Source organism: Glycine max, chromosome 2 (assembly GCF_000004515.6).
Source record: "Glycine max cultivar Williams 82 chromosome 2, Glycine_max_v4.0, whole genome shotgun sequence".
NCBI classification, from domain to species: Eukaryota; Viridiplantae; Streptophyta; class Magnoliopsida; order Fabales; family Fabaceae; genus Glycine; species Glycine max.
The window spans coordinates 39,325,343-39,341,757 of record NC_016089.4 but is presented as its reverse complement, the minus strand read 5'-3'; the positions used below and the strand labels follow the sequence as shown (position 1 = coordinate 39,341,757).

Genomic DNA, 16,415 nt, shown 5'->3' with positions numbered 1-16,415 from the left:
ATGCATTGACAATGTAAAATAATTTTCCACTGTCATCTAATCATAAATCAATGTTTGAATTACATTAAGATCAATAATTATTTTAAAAGTTAACAAACTTACATACATGATAGAGTGTGATTGAATAAATGTGTAAAAATCTTATATTATCAATTAATATCCCTTTTTCTCATACATTAATATGATATAAGTTTATTACCTTTAAAATAACTTAGTTAAAAGTCTATTTTATAATAAATTATCTAAATAAACCATAAATTTATCCTCAATAAGTTTATAGTTTGACTCTTTATATAGATCAGCATTCATAATATTTTTAAAAGGTAAACAAATATATATTTTGATATATTATAAAATAATAATTTATAAAAAAATATAGTTTCCAAAAAAATTAGTAATACGTTGATTTAATTATTATTTTTGTCTATACTACAAATTAGTAATTACTCATTAGAGGAAAAAGAATATTTATAAGTTGACAAATTAAAAGGATAAACTTGCTAATAATTAAAAACTTTTGGAAATTAACTTATATATAAATAAAATTTTATTGAAACTAGAATAGCACATAATAACATTTTTAAAAATCAGATTTTAGATTCTCTTGAATTTCTAACCAAACATTAATCTCTTCAACACACAAAGATATCAAAATAAGATTTACCTCTCCTAACAAAACTATTTTTTTCATTTATTTATTTCAAAAACGTTTTTTTCATATGCATAATTGAAAATTAAATCCTAATTAACATACTTTGAGAAACTCAATTATTTTAATTCATACTTTTCAGTATCCGTGTTTTCTTTCTTCTGTTTCACTTTTCATCAAACTCTAATAGAAGTTACTGTGCCAAAATTACGTTTGGAAGTTTCAATAGAAATTATGAAGCTTAAATTAAGCTTTTAAGTTCTAAGACTAAATTGCATTTAACCTCCACGTTTGATGATGTAAATTATACATTTCCCTTTACAAGACATTGTACAAATGGCCAGCTGATTATACATTTCGTCTTTTTCTTTTATGCATCCCGTTACACTTTATTCATTCATTTATTTTTTAACAAAAGATATTATGTAGTTAAATGAAGTGCGTGAATCAACTATATTAAATACTTGAATAAACAACTTTGTCACCTATAATTCTATCTAATTCAAGATTGTATCTAATTACTTATTCAAATAAGTTTTAGTCATGTTACACATTTTTCTTAAGTTTTATAACTAAGTACACATGATTCTAATTTTGATTTTTGTATATGTAACTTTTTCCAAAGAAAATACAGTTTCATGGTCCTAAATGTAGACATTTTTCAACAAAAATTTAAACTTAAGAAATACTGAGCCAAATTGATGAACAACCTTAATTTAAGAGTGTAAATTAAACCCATAATATGTATTTAATAATTAAAATGTTGCTACAATCTAAATATTTGGTTATTTTTATTTTGGGTATATTTGAAATGAAAAATTTAAAATTTGATATAAATTTCGCACCTCTGCTTTGTATTCTAATTTAAATCTTTCATTTCATTTTATCTTCTTTTACTTTCAAATATAACTGAATTTTCAATGAAAATAAAGCGAACCCATCATTAAGGTCATTATTACTCGATTTGAACAATCGTAATTGAATTGAAAGTACAAAAGGGAATGACAAATACCAGTTACCAGGATTTTTATAATGTATGGCTCACATGCTCTCTTTCAACCTGCAAGTTGAATCGCTGGTGAATGGTGATTCAAATGCCACTTTTATTTTTCTTCAGTTTACTTGTTGCAAACAGTAATTAAGTTAACAATTAACAACAAATCAGGCTAATTCATCATTGACAGTAATTAAAATTTTCAATTTAATTTATAATGAAATCAACGTCTAAAGTTGAGACTTGAAAAGTTAAAATGATCAATCTCCCCCATAAAGTGCGGAAAGAGAGGGCGACCCTTCAAAAACATCACTTGAACATTACTGCTTCACACGCTTCCAATAGATAAAATTTCATTCACCGCTTCACGCCCCAAAGTGTGAAAATAAGCTTGTTGCAAAAAAAAAAAAAAAAACACGTCTTAATAATACGAAGCTTCTAGCATAACATAGTAAATGATCTATTTCCACTCTTTAATGAGGTACAAGATGAACATGCATTATGCAATGCCAAATGAAGAGGAAGCATTTATTTGATGAGCAAACATGTCAACCTCTCATAGTAAGGCCCTACACCCTACTACAATGCACCCCAATTTTCACGTTGCAACAAAGCAACCCAACCCATAAGTGAAATTCCCAAACAACCCTCTCAATAATTAAAAGCCCCTAGCTTCTTCCCTTTAGGGCAAGATCGTCTATATACTATTATGCGTATAGTCACCTAAGAACTACTACTAATTAATCAAATGTCAAACACATAACTTTAAGGTATACCTCTCTTTCGCTTATCGTATACCCCTCCGCACGTGATCACTAACCCTTCCTCCTTGTTTTTTTTTTTCTTATGCACAATTCTTTCTCTTTCTTGAAGAGAGAAACGAAACAAAACACAACTGCCTCCAGAATTCAAGGGCCGGCTTCGCCGGCGGTCTTCGCCGGCCGTGTAATCGGTCCCGCCGGTGACCGGAACCCTACCGTTACTGCGTCGTGCACGCAGAGGTGAAAGCCGCCGTTAATTCCGGTGATTTTTGCCTTTGAACATCCGTCGCACGCGGCGGTGACGGCGGCGGTGGAGGTGTTTGAAAATTCTCTTTCAGCGGCGCCGCCGTTGACTCCGACTTTCATGTTCATCAGATAAGACTGTCTCTCGATCTGCAAAGTCATCAGCCTTCTCTCGTACTGCGCGGGATTCAGAATCGGCGGCACAAGCGGCGGATCTCTGACAGCGGAGGCGGCGGCGCGGCGGAGGAGCATGACATTCTCCGGCCGAGGATGATGATGATTCTTCTTTGCGGCGTCCTTTCCGTTTCCGTTCGCCTTCTTGTTGCGCTTGGAGCGCTTCACGAAGAAGTAGTGAGCGGCGCCGTCGCGGCGCACAGTGGCGAGATTGAGCTTCGCCGTGACCGGAATCTTGCGGTCGGTACCGACGGCGGCGAGGTAGACGGAGAACTGGTGCGGCGAGATCCCGATCCGCTGGCTGAGGAGCGTGAGGAGGCTCTTGAAATTGAGCGTGGGGTCCACCGCAACGGTGCCGACGTTGATCTCGCGGCTGCCGTCGGAGTACACGACGGCGACCGACGTGCTTCCTCCGTCGATCATTATTTTATTTTTCTTCGGCGAGTTCTTGGACTTTGCGTGGTGAACCGGTTCAAAGGGGTTTACGCCACTTTATGTACAAATGGGAGAAAGGTGGTGTGTGTGGTGTTTCACAATGTGGGGTTTTACGTGTAGTTTTGAAAATATAGAGAGGCGGTTAGGGGTGTTCTTGGAATTTCACTTTAGTACTACTAGAATATATATGTTTTGTTAATCCAATCTGTTATCTTTATCTAAAGTTAAATAGAATTTAATCTAAATAAAATATTTTATACGGTTTAAAAATTGTTTACATTATCTTTTAATCTTAATTTAGTATACTATAATATAAGCTTTCAATTTTTTTTATTATGCTATAAAGAATTTGCTGACTTTTTTAATAATATTTATCTTTAAAATGGTATAAAAAATATTTTTAATTAATTAATAACGTAAATAAATTACACTAATCATATATGTTTATTGAATTCTTAATTATTACGATTTGATTAATTTCTATCATTGACTAATCACTATCAGTCTATTAATGAGATCTTTTACGCATATGAAGATGATTTTTTAGGAGAAATAAAATATGCTTTAATGATCTTTAGGTATTAAGGATTAGTCTCATATACAAAGAAAATTAGTGAGTTCTCTCATCATATTTAATTATAAATTTATATAGTAATATGTAGTAAATTTATTGATTTTATAGTACTTGTTTTGATTTTTTTTTTTTGCTCCTAGTATAAAATTAATTAAATATTGGTGCGAAACTTGTTTGATGTGGTATTAAAATCGAGTATGTTGCAAATTAATAAGCGTGGATTTGTGTATTAATTAAACCGAATATTTGCGTATCTGGCAATTAGGGTAAGAGTGAGAGGGAAGTCTAGGGTATTCTGGGGGTTGACGCGCCGATCTTATTTGTGTTGTGTGTGACTTGGGGATCAAGTAAGGTTGAAACGATTCGTTTCATATGCATATTTAGGCTTTTGGGTGTTTGGTTCGCTTTTTATCTGGAAAGGGGAGACGCTCGTGTTGGTTCCGACTTCCCAATTTGTTATTGGTGTTACAATATGAGAGGATGCTTGATTCAGGGGTAATATTTTAAAAACATTCTAAAAATTTTATGAAAAGTTTTTTTTTTTATAAAAATAAACTAATCGGAAATAGGAGTACTGTTTTAGTTTAAAAATTCGCTTTACGATTATTTTATATCGGGATTTAATTTTTAATGGTTAAAGCTTAAAAGGAATGAGAAGAAAAATTGTTTTATATAAAGCACTTATAAAACGATTATTTAGTCTTTTCTATATAAAAATTATTCATATTTTGTTACTTCTAGTTTTGGCTAAATAGTTTATATAGATGATATGTAAAACAATTATATGAATAATAACATTCACAAATAAATATAATAACATTTTCTTGTACGGAAAATAAAAAAAATTAAAAATTCATTTAATCAAATTATAGGTTTTGTTGTAAAAATATATTTTACATATGTCGGTGTTATTATTAATTTTTTTGGTAAGCAAATGTTTTTAGTCCCCAAAACTTTAAAAAAACCACTTTATTGAACTAATTTTTTGGTAAATTAAAACCGTCAAAAATCATAATCAAAATAAAATAATAATACAAATAATATCATTTAGCGATGAAAATAGACTGAAATGAAAAAAACATTGGATGAACAAAAAGTTCAAGAATGTTGATCATTTTTTGGTAAAGTATAAGGATCAAAATTTTATATAAATGTAAAAAATAAGGACTAAAAATATAATTTACTTGTATTTTTACTTAGTTTTTAACATCATAGAATTTTTCATTCTGATTACTTTGGATTTTTTTTATGATTTCTACTTAGATATTTATAGTTAAAAAAAATATAATATTTCAATTGGCTAGTTAATATTTATTATGATTATGTTCGGCTGATTTATGATTATTTATTTATTTTGTGTAATAACTTATGGAATCACCTTTTATAACCCATTTTTTCATTTTTTTTTATTTTCTTAAAATTATGGTAAATCAACTCATAACCCACCTATAATTAGGTTCAATTGAGATTTTCAACTTATTCTCAAAATTAATTCAATCCAACCCATAATTATTTATTCTTATCTGAGTTGAATTGAAAACCATTCTATCCTTTCTACTCAATATATCCTTTTCTTTTTTTTTGTTTGATTTTATGTTTGATAAAACTAGCTTATAAGTTAGTTGAGAGCTTATAAGTTAGCTGATTTAATAAAAGGTTCGATAAAACTAGATAATAAGTTAGTTATTAAATGTCAAATAACGTAATAGGATATATTTAATATTTTTAATATTTAAATTTTATATCTAAGAATTTATCAACTTAAAAAGTAGGACATATTTATACTTTTACGAATTGAATATATAAAATAAAAATCATGCATGGAACATTCATATAATTTAATAAAACAAAAATAATTCAACAAATAATTGTAAAGTTGATATGATTCAAAGAATTTCTAACCTTAAGGAAGGGTGTAATGATGACAATTGACAAGTTAATTGTAGTGTATGTCGTGTGCGTGTAAGAATGTAAAATTAGATATGAGATTTTCTCTAGATAGAAAAAAAAAGATAAGATTATTTTTAAAATGAATAAAAGGATAAAACAAAATTTGAAATAAAATAGTAACGATAAAATTGGAAAAAACAAAAGCTATTAGTTTATAAATTAGCTTATTTTTCATAAGCTAATTCAAGTAGCTTATGAAAACAAGCTACTAAACTAAGCTCGTGTAGTCAGCAAACTTAGTCAAAGTAGCTTATAATCTCCTCAATAGCCTTACTCTTTAAAAAGAAATGTTTCTTAGGGTTTTATTTGTTCTATCCATCGAGTGTACATGACTTTTAAAAAATGAGGAATCGGCAAAGAAACTCATGATATTTAAAAGGACTAAGTAGAAAAACTATGATATTTAAAGAAATTAGAAAGTAAAGGAAAAAACATAGTACATACTTGAAAGGCGCAACACTATAGCGGTTTGTTAGCAAGTCCCGCCTGGGAATACCATTAAGAGCATCTCCAATGGTAACCTTTGTAACACTCCGGATGAATTACATTGGAATAAAAGAGATCCAGAGGTTGTATAGGTATGAGATTATACAGTTGAGGGTGACTTAAAGGAATTAATTGGTACTACCTATACCAACAAGATGCATCTACTTTTCAATACCCTATAATTTAAGAAATCTACAATTAAGCATGTTCGACTTGAAGTAGTTATGGGATGGGTGACCTCTTAGAAAGTTTCCTAGAAAGTGTTTGAGTTAGGACAAAGCATGCTAAAATGTTTGGTGTTGGTTTGTGAGGATAGTCAATGATCTTAAGAGCAGTTGAGTGATGTCAAAGCTAGTTATCGAGGTCTTAGAAAAGGATACCTATGGAGATTTTTTATCAACAATGATGTTGAGTGAAATGTCGTAGTGTGAGAGCCACCGAGAAGTCGATAATTAGGGATGTTACAAATGGGATCATGTAGAAGCAAAGCTTCATGGTGAATCAAAGGTGATTCAAAGGTGTTTTGATTATAACAATGATGATAACAAAAGATGACGACAAAGGTGATGACAAAAAGCTCAAAGATCAATCAAGAACAATTCAAGAGTTCAAGATAAAAATCAAGAAGAATTCAAGACTCAAGAAGAAAGTCTAGAGACAAGAATCAAGATTCAAGGTTCAAGATCTCAAGAATCAAGATCAAGATTCAAGACTCAAGATTCAAGAATGAAGAGAAGACTCAATCAAGATAAGTATTAAAAAGTTTTTTAAAACTTTGAATAGCACATGAGTTTTTGACAAAACCCTTTACCAAAGAGTTTTTACTCTCTGGTAATCGATTACCAGTAGCAAAATTGTTTTGAAAAAGTTTTCAAATTGAATTTACAACGTTCCAATTATTTTCAAAAAGCTGTAATCGATTACAATGTTTTGGTAATCTATTACCAGTGCCTTTGAACGTTGAAATTCAAATTCAAATGTGAAAAGTCACATCCTTTCACACAAAAGCTTTGTGTAATCGATTACACCAATTTGGTAATCGATTACCAGTGACTGTTTCTGAATAAATCAAAAGATGTAACTCTTCAAAAGGTTTTTGACTTTTTCAAATTGGTTTTAAGTTTTTCTAAAAGTTATAACTCTTCTAAATGGTTGTCTTGACCAAACATGAAGAGTCTATAAAGGCAAGACTTTGTTTTGCATTTAAATCAATTCATTCTTTCAGACTTTACTTTTCCACATTGATTTCTGAGTCTCTTTGAACTTCTTCTTCTTCTTCCTTTTGCCAAAAGCTTTCCAGAGTTTTTTGGTTTTTCTAAACCTTGAAAACTTGTGCTATTCATCTTTTTCATTCCCTTCTCCCTCTGCCAAAAAGAATTCGCCAAGGACTAACCGCCTGAATTCTTTTTGTGTCTCTCTTCTCCCTTTTCCAAAAGAACAAAGGACTAACCGCCTGAATTCTTTTGTGTCTCCCTTCTCCCTTGTCAAAGAATTCAAAACGGCACAGTCTGAGAATTCTTTTGATTCTTCCCATTCCCTAATACAAAAGTATTCAAAGGACTAACCGCCTGAGAATTCTTTTGTATCCCTATTCACAAAGTATCAAAGGTTTAATAGCCTGAGATCTTTGTCTTAACACATTGGAGGGTACATCCTTTGTGGCACAAGTAGAGGGTACATCTACTTGGGTTTGATTGAGAACAAGAGAGGGTACATCTCTTGTGGATCAGTTCTAGTGGAGGGTACATCCACTAGGTTCAAAGAGAACAAGGGAGGGTACATCCCTTGTGGATCTTTGCTTGTAAAAGGATTTTTACAAGGTTGAAAGAAATCTCAAGGACCGTAGGTCGCTTGGGGACTGGAGGTAGGCACGGGTTGTTGCCGAACCAGTATAAAAACTCTTGTGTGTTTGTTTCCTTCTTCCCTACTCTTTTACTTTCCGCTGTGCATTTAATTTTCGCTTTTACTTTCTGTTAAGTTTCTCTTCTACTCCATATTCTCTTAACAACAAAAGTAAAAGCCTTAAAAGAGTAATTTTTAATTGGTAAAGTTTTAGGAATAATTAATTCAACCCCCCCCCCCTTCTTAATTATTCTGAGGCCACTCGATCCAACAGATCAGAGCATACCTCTCTCCTAATATGATGTGGTTTAAGGATGAATCGGGTGGAAGTTGGTGAACATGTAACACCGCGAATGAATCACACCAAAATGAGAGAGATTCAGAGGTTTTACAGGTATGAGATTGTACAGTTGAGGATGACTTAAAGGAATTAATTGGTACTACCTATGCCAACAAGATGATTCTACTTTTCAGTTGTCTATCACTTAAGAAATCTACAGGTAATTGTGTTTGATTTTGAGTAGTTATGGGATAAGTGACCTTCTGGGAAGTTTCTAGGAAAGCGTATGAGTGAGGACAAAACACATTGAAAAGTCTCATGTTGGTTTGTGGGGACAGTAAATGATCTTGAGAGCAGTTGAGCAGTGCCAGAGATGGTTGTCAGGGTCTCGAAATGGGCTACCTACGAAGGGTTCTGACCGATGAAGGGTTCTAACCAATAAGGATGTTGAGTGAAGTGTCATTGTGTAATGTGTTGCAGTGTGAGAATAATTGAGAAGTCGACAATCAAGAGTGTTGCAAATGGTATCAGAGCATACCTCTCTCCCTATATGATGTGGTTCGAGGTCAAACCAAGCAGAAGCTAGTAGGCATGTAACACCTCAAACGAATCCTACAAGAATAAGAGAGATTCAGAAGCTATACAGGTATGAGATTGTACAGTTGAAGATGAATTAAAAGAATTAATTGGTACTACCTATACCAACAAGATGATTCTATTTTTCAGTAGTCTTTCACTTAAGAACTCAACAATTAAGAATGTTTGACTTAGAGTAGTTATGGGATAGATGACCTTCTAGGATGTTTCCAGGAAAGCGTGTGAGTGAGGGCAAAACACACTGAAAAGTCTCGTGTTGGTTTGTAGTGACAATAAATGATCTTGAGAGCAATTGATCAATGTCAGAGCTAGTTGTTAAGGTCTTAGAGAGGACTACCTATAGAGGGTTCTGACTGGTGAAAGGTTCTGACCAACAAGAATGTTGAGTGAAGTGTCACTGTGTGAAGTGTCGTAGTGTGAAAGTCACCAAAAAGTCGACAATTAAGGGTGTTACAAATGGTATTAGAGCATAACTCTCTCCTAATACGGTGTGGTTCGAGGATGAACCAGGTGGAACCTAGTGGGCATGTAACAACCTAAACGAATCACACAAGAATAAGAGGGATTCAGAGGTTGTACAGGTATAAGATTGTACAAGATGATTTTACTTTTCAGTAGCCTATCACTTAAAAACTCCACAGTTAAGAATGTTTGACTTGTGATAGTTATGGGATGGATGACCTTCTAGGAAGTTTCCAGGAAAACATGTGAGTGAGGATAAAACACACTAAAAAGTCTCATGTTGGTTTGCAGGGACAATAAATGATCTTGAGAGCAGCCGAGCAGTATTAAAGCTAGTTTTTGAGCTCTCGAGAAGGACTACCTACAAAGGGTTCTGACAGGTGGAGGATTCTAACCAACGAGGATGGTGAGTGAAGTGTCATAGTATAAGAACAGCCAAGAAGTCGATAATTAGAGGCGTTAAAAACTTGCTCCAAAAATTTTAAGTCAGCTTTTGTGGGTCCCATGTGCCATATCAGTTTTTAAGAACTCTATTACTTTTTTACTTCAATTGTGATCTCATTAAGAACTCCAATGGGGTTCACATGTTACCACACATGTTTCTAATTTTATATTTATATATTTTTTCTTAAAAATAATAATTCATTTGTTGTATTACATTTAATTAATAAATATACAAAAAAAATATATTCTTGAAGCATAATTAGTTTGTCCGAAAATAATGATGTTGTCGATGAATTTCCTTTTGATGCATGTGTGCTCTGCTTTCCAAATATTTTTCAAAATCAAAATGATGACCATTAGTTACTAGAATGGTTGACATGCCATTGTCTAAACAATCAGATGAATGCTCAAAATTAACATCATATGTGTCGTATTCATCCTCAACAATCATATTATGCAATATGATGCATGCATACATTATATCTTTCATTGTATTCACTTGTCATCCACGTGTCATACCACGTATAATTGCAAATCGAGATTAGAGCACTCCAAAAGCCTGCTCAACATCCTTTCTAGTGGATTCTTGTTGTTGGGTGAATAATTGTCTTTTTTTCCATCTGCTAGATGGTACCCCAAATTATATTTGGTTCCATTCACTGTATATTGCATCGTTGAAACTTCTCCTTGCAAAACGTCATTTAACAAATCAGATCGATTTAAGACGTTAATGCCATTATTTGCACCTACAACACCAAAATATGCATGTCAAATCTACAAGTCTTGTGCAACAACTACTTCAAGCATAATTGTAGGTTTACCATGATCACCTCAAATATATTGACCTTTCCAAGCTACATGACAATTTTTCCATTCTCAATGCATACAATCAACTAAACCCAACATATTTAGAAAGTCACGTGCCTCCCTCATTTGTAGTAGGTTTTGAATGTCATTGAATACAATTCAGAAAATAATATGTGTGTATATATCCAATCGCAATAAAAACAATAAAATTAAAAAGATTGAATTGTCTAATAAAATATCTGACATTAAAAAAAATGGAAAAATAGAAAAACTCAAAATGTTGAAAGTGAATTGATTCTCAACATACAAATGAACAAATAAAACAAAAAAAATTTAAAATGGTTTTAGGTCTTCTTAAGTAATCAATCCCAAATATTTCCTTCACGCCTCTTACAAATATCTCTAAGCATTCTACCATAGTAGTTTCACCAATTTGAACATAGTCAACTACACTATCAGCAGGCGATTTGTAGGCCCATACACGAAGAGCGACAATGCATTTTTGCAATGGTGAAAAACCCATTCTACCAGCTGCATTGAACCTTGTTTGGAAGTACTCATGATGATTGCCCAGTGCATCTACAATTCGAAGGAACAAATACCTTCGCATTTGAAACCTTCACCAAAATTGAACGTCCGTGCATACTACATTTTCAACGAAGTAGTCAGTGAACAATCATTGATGCCTTTTTTCACGACCTCGATTGATCACCTTTCTTCTACGTGTTTGTCTACTAGAGTTACCAACTTCATGTTGTTTTCGGCCTTTAAATTATTTTCCTCGTGTATTCTTATTCATTGTTGTTCATAATTTCTTCTTCCATGAGTTGCAATTCCAACATATCGTAGTACTTTGGATTGCTTGGATCCATTAGATGTTTAGCACAATTGGTAAGAAGAGAACATCAAAAATTGGATGAGATCAAAAGTTGCTTCTATGCTCAGAGCATATATAGCACACAACTTAACATTTAGTTTGAATAACGACTAGTTTGAATATAAATAACAACTAGTACAACATAACATTTCTGAATTTAATAACCAAATCGATGCAATGAATATAAAACTAACTCATGTTATATTTTTCTCTTATCATGCTACATAACATTTCATGATCTTTGAGTTGTCTCGTTGTCATCCTTGATGTGTCTCTTCCAACTTATTTTGTTCATTTCTAGCCTTGACCAAGTCATCCATCTTACTCATTATTTCCTTATATTGTTGTTGCAATGCAAGGAATTCAACATCCTCAGAAGAACTTTCAACAACTTTTCCTTTGCTCTTCCTTTTTGTTGCCTTTTTTTCCAATTGAGCGGACCAATAGTGTTGTTGAGTCATGTTCATAACTTGTTGGCATCTTAGGATTCAAAGACAATGAGTACACTTCTTGAAGAAATCTTTGATCTTTTTGAGGAACCTTCATAATTAAATGTGTCCCTTGTGTCTTACTGATAAATAGCATATGCTTCAGTCATGACATCCTCATTCGAGCTTCCGTTTTTCCTCCTCTACATGGCTGTGTGACACCCAACAAATTTGGCAGCAACATTATGAATTCTAGTCCACCGACCTTTTAATTGTGTGAGCTCTCTTTGCAATAATTATTGTTCCTCACGATTCTTGTTGTAATAGGTGACAACTCTTAACCAAAAACCTTGTTCTTTTGGTCCACACTTACAATTGGATCATTTGAGATGTTGAGTCATGCTTCAATTAGAAGAATATCCTATTTCACAGACCATTTGACTCATTTTTTTTCTTGTCGATACCCTTTCCTTTATTGAGTGTAATATTTTATTGCCCAATTTCGGTAGAAAATTATGGAAATTGAGTAAACATGGATTCAGTCGGTGATTCAAGCTCTTCATTACTGCGTTCTACACCACTAATACCCATTGTAGGCCTATAACATGGTGGTGGAAACATCAAAACAAATTAAGAATTTTGAGAATTTTCAGTGGAAGGAGATGATAATTTTGCATAAAATTGAATGTGGAATTGTTTGGTGGTGGTTGAAACATAGGAAAATAAGCCTAATTTTGAGAGTTTTGGCTCGCAAAAGATTGATAATTTTGAATAAATAATTCAAGAAATCATTATATTGACTTGGATCCATTTTGTTGTGTAACTTTGATCAAGCAATCGGAAATCATTATAATTCAAGCAATCGAATAGCAAATAGATTATGCAAGTTATGAACAAATGAAGCACAATTTATAGCATTTTGTTGTTCAATGAGTACAATGGTAAAATTCAACTTATGATATATTGTACATAGTAGGAAACGATACTATTCCAGCTATAAGCAATAGGAAACAATAAAAAAAATAGAACTTCTAAACAAAGGTCATTTCGTTGCCTTTCTATTCAAAATACTATTTTTTTTTTGTTTTTAAAGAAAAGAAAAATTCAATCTCTTCATTTTTATTTCTAGTCACGGTCACAACAAGGCTCCCTTCTTTAAAAAAAAAAGAGTCAAAATTATATTTTTGGTCCCTTAATTTGTTTTCAATTTCAATTTTGACTCCTCTTTAAAATTATTGACGAATTTTTTCCTCCTATTTTATCCAATCACGCAATCTTAGACACCAATCCAAAATTGGACATTGACTGTTACAAAGGAATGTTGACTACCACGTGTCACATTCTTATTGAATGATGATTATCACATGTCATGTTCTGATTGGATGTCGAATCCATGGAAGATAAAATGCATTGTTGTCATTGGTCAATCAGAACACAACACGTGACAATCATCATCCAATAAGAATGTGACATGTGACAGTCAACATTCCTTTGTAATAGTCAACGTCCAATTCTGGATTGGGGACCATGATTGTGTGATTGATAAAATAGAAGGACAAAAGTCGTCAATAATTTTAAAGGGGACCAAAATTAAAATTGGAGACAAATCGGGGTTAAAAAAATGTAATTTTGCCAACAAAAAAAAAACACCCCATTTTGGATTCCCAATTTTGTCCTGAGTGCTGCTAGGTGCACCCAGCAAAATTTATAAATGGCAAAAATGCCCCTGGCCTTTTTTTCCTTATAAAAGTTTTTTTTTCCTGTGCTTCACACAACTGCCATTTTTGTTCGTTGTTTTTCTCTCTTTTTGTGGTTTTTGTGTGGCATTGTCTCGGGTTAGTTGGTTAGTTGTGAATGGTTAGGTGCGGTGAAGGTGAAGGTGCGTTGCGGTGATCGGCAGCGGCAAACAAGGTACGCAGAAGGTGGTGGCTGTGTCGCGGGCGTACGGATTACTTACGGATCATGTTGATCCGTAAGAGACTTACGAATCAAGTTGATCCGTAAGTTGGTGTGTTACAGTTACGGATCAACTTGATCCGTAACAATGACACGGCAACTTACGGATCAAGTTGATCCGTAACAGTGACAGAACAACTTGACTTACAGATCAACTTGATCCGTAAGAAGAGTAACTATTTTTAAAATGTGATGTTTTATGAATTCAGTTTCCATTTTTTTTAAAATTATTAATTTGTTTATATGGCCATTTTTTGTTTGAGTTGGTTAGATGGACGAAGATGAGTGGATGTATGAAATAATGTCTGAACAAGCGGATATGGATTATGAAAATGAAGAAGCATGTGGTGTGAATGAACCACATGTTGATTGTTCTGATGCGTTCAATACTTCTCAGGTTATAATGTTAATGTTTGTCACAAATTTAATAAAATGAATACTGGTAAAAAACTTAAATTATGTGGATTGCTATGTAGGTGTTTGAGTGCCGAGAGGATGTTTTGCGGTGGTCTCGATCTGTTGCTCATGAAAACGGATTTGTGGTGGTGATTTTAAGGTCAAACACAAACACAAGTAGTAGAGGAAGGACTACATTTGTGTTAATTGGCTGTGAAAGGATTGACAAGTATAGGTGTAGGAATAAAGAATTTATCAGAAGAGACACTGGGACTAGGATATGTGGGTGTCGCTTCAAGCTTCGTTGCAAGCCAGTGGTTGGAGGAGAAGGCTGGATGGTGAAGTTGATTTGTGGAGTGCATAATCATGAATTGACCAAGTTATTAGTTGGATATCCATATGCGGGGAGATTGACTAAAGCTGAAAAAACACTTATTGTTGATATGACGAAGTCCATGGTGAAGCCAAAAAAACATTCTACTAACTCTGAAGGAACACAATGACAATAGTTGTACGACCATTAGACAGATATACAATGCAAGAAGTGCATTTCATTCTTCCATAAGAGGAAGCGATCTTGAAATGCAACATCTGATGAAACTTCTTGAACGTGATCAGTATATACATTGGCACAAAATAAAGGATGAAGACGTGGTTCGTGATATCTTTTGGTGTCACCCTGATGCAGTGAAGTTAGTCAATGCATGTAATTTGGTGTTTTTGATAGACAACACCTACAAAACAAATTAGTACAGACTCCCACTGCTCGATTTTGTTGGGGTGACACTGACTGGGATGACATTCTCTGCCAGTTTTGCATATGTGGAGGGTGAACATGTTAATAATTTGGTCTGGGCTTTACAACGCTTCTGAGGCCTTTTTTTTAAAGTGTGATGTCATCCCTAGAGTTATTGTCACTGACAGAGACCAAGCATTGATGAATGCAGTGAAGCATGTATTCCCTGAATGTACAAATTTGTTGTGCAGCTTTCATGTAAACAAGAATGTGAAGGCCAAATGTAAATCACTAATTGCGCAAAAAAATACTTGGGATTATGTCATGGATTGCTGGGGATGTCTGACTGATTGTCCTTCAGAACAACAGTTTGATGAATGCCTAAAGAAGTTCGAAATGGCTTGCGCACCTTGGCCAATGTTTGTTGACTATGTCAAGGAAACATGGATAATACCACACAAGGAAAAATTTGTTTCCGCCTGGACTAATAAGGTGATGCACTTAGGAAACACAACAACAAATAGGCTTGTGAGCTATCCAAATATGTTAGTGGTTGCATCCCACTGGATTCAATCCATATGTTCTGGAGGAGACTCAGTTTTTCAGACCAAGGGTTATTTGAGCCCGAGGTGAGCATCAAGGAAGTAATGGAAACAATATCCAAAAGATTTAAAGAACTTGATGTTTGTGGAAAGTTTACTCTGAAGACTAAACTTTGGGAAATTGCATACCCTGATCAGAATTCGATGTGTCCTCCTCCAACAAAGGTTAACACAAAAGGGGCACCGAAGAAAGCTATGAGCAGGAACCCAAGGTCAACAAAGCGCGATCCATCTTACTGGGAGTATGTAGATGCCTTTGAATCTATGCAAAATAGCAATTCATCGGTGAGGCGTACTGCATCATCCTCTGAGCAACCGAATCAAAGAACGATGATGCCCATGTTGGACCAATTTCAGCCATTTATGCACGACTTCATTGATAAGATTGTTGATGTCAAAGCTGATGGTAACTGTAGATATTGGTCGGTTGCCGATTTATTAGGTATGGGTCAAGACTCTTGGTCGGTGGTCTGCAACCATCTGCTTAAAGAACTTGCCAAATTCTCAGAAGACTATATCAAGCTCTTTGGTGGCACAGAGAGATTTGAGGAATTAAGGATGTCACTACTTGTTGATGGGTTAACCAAGGTATGTAATTTATGTATTTGATTTTTAAGATTTAACTTTGAAATTAAGTTTGACGTGTATATTTGTTTCATTCAGGTGACTACGGATAAGTGGATGGATATAACGGACATGGGACATGTCATTGCATCAAGGTA

At 33.7% G+C, this 16,415-nt stretch overlaps 1 protein-coding gene across 2 annotated transcripts; it reads right to left on the bottom strand.

The window, feature by feature from the left end:
- Nucleotides 1-1,576: 1,576 nt before the first annotated feature.
- LOC100812853 (uncharacterized) lies at nucleotides 1,577-3,520 on the bottom strand. Of its 2 annotated transcripts, none has more exons than XM_041007910.1 (2): nucleotides 2,420-3,520; nucleotides 1,577-1,709 (listed from the first exon to the last, which is right to left on the bottom strand). In XM_041007910.1, exon 1 carries the CDS (start codon nucleotides 3,242-3,244, stop codon nucleotides 2,552-2,554), a length of 693 nt encoding a protein of 230 aa, XP_040863844.1. In that variant the 5' UTR covers nucleotides 3,245-3,520; the 3' UTR covers nucleotides 1,577-1,709; nucleotides 2,420-2,551. The 2 variants fall into 2 exon arrangements, with proteins under 2 accessions (XP_040863844.1, XP_003519119.1); XM_003519071.5 differs by lacking the exon at nucleotides 1,577-1,709 and adding an exon at nucleotides 1,827-2,033.
- Nucleotides 3,521-16,415: the final 12,895 nt, after the last annotated feature.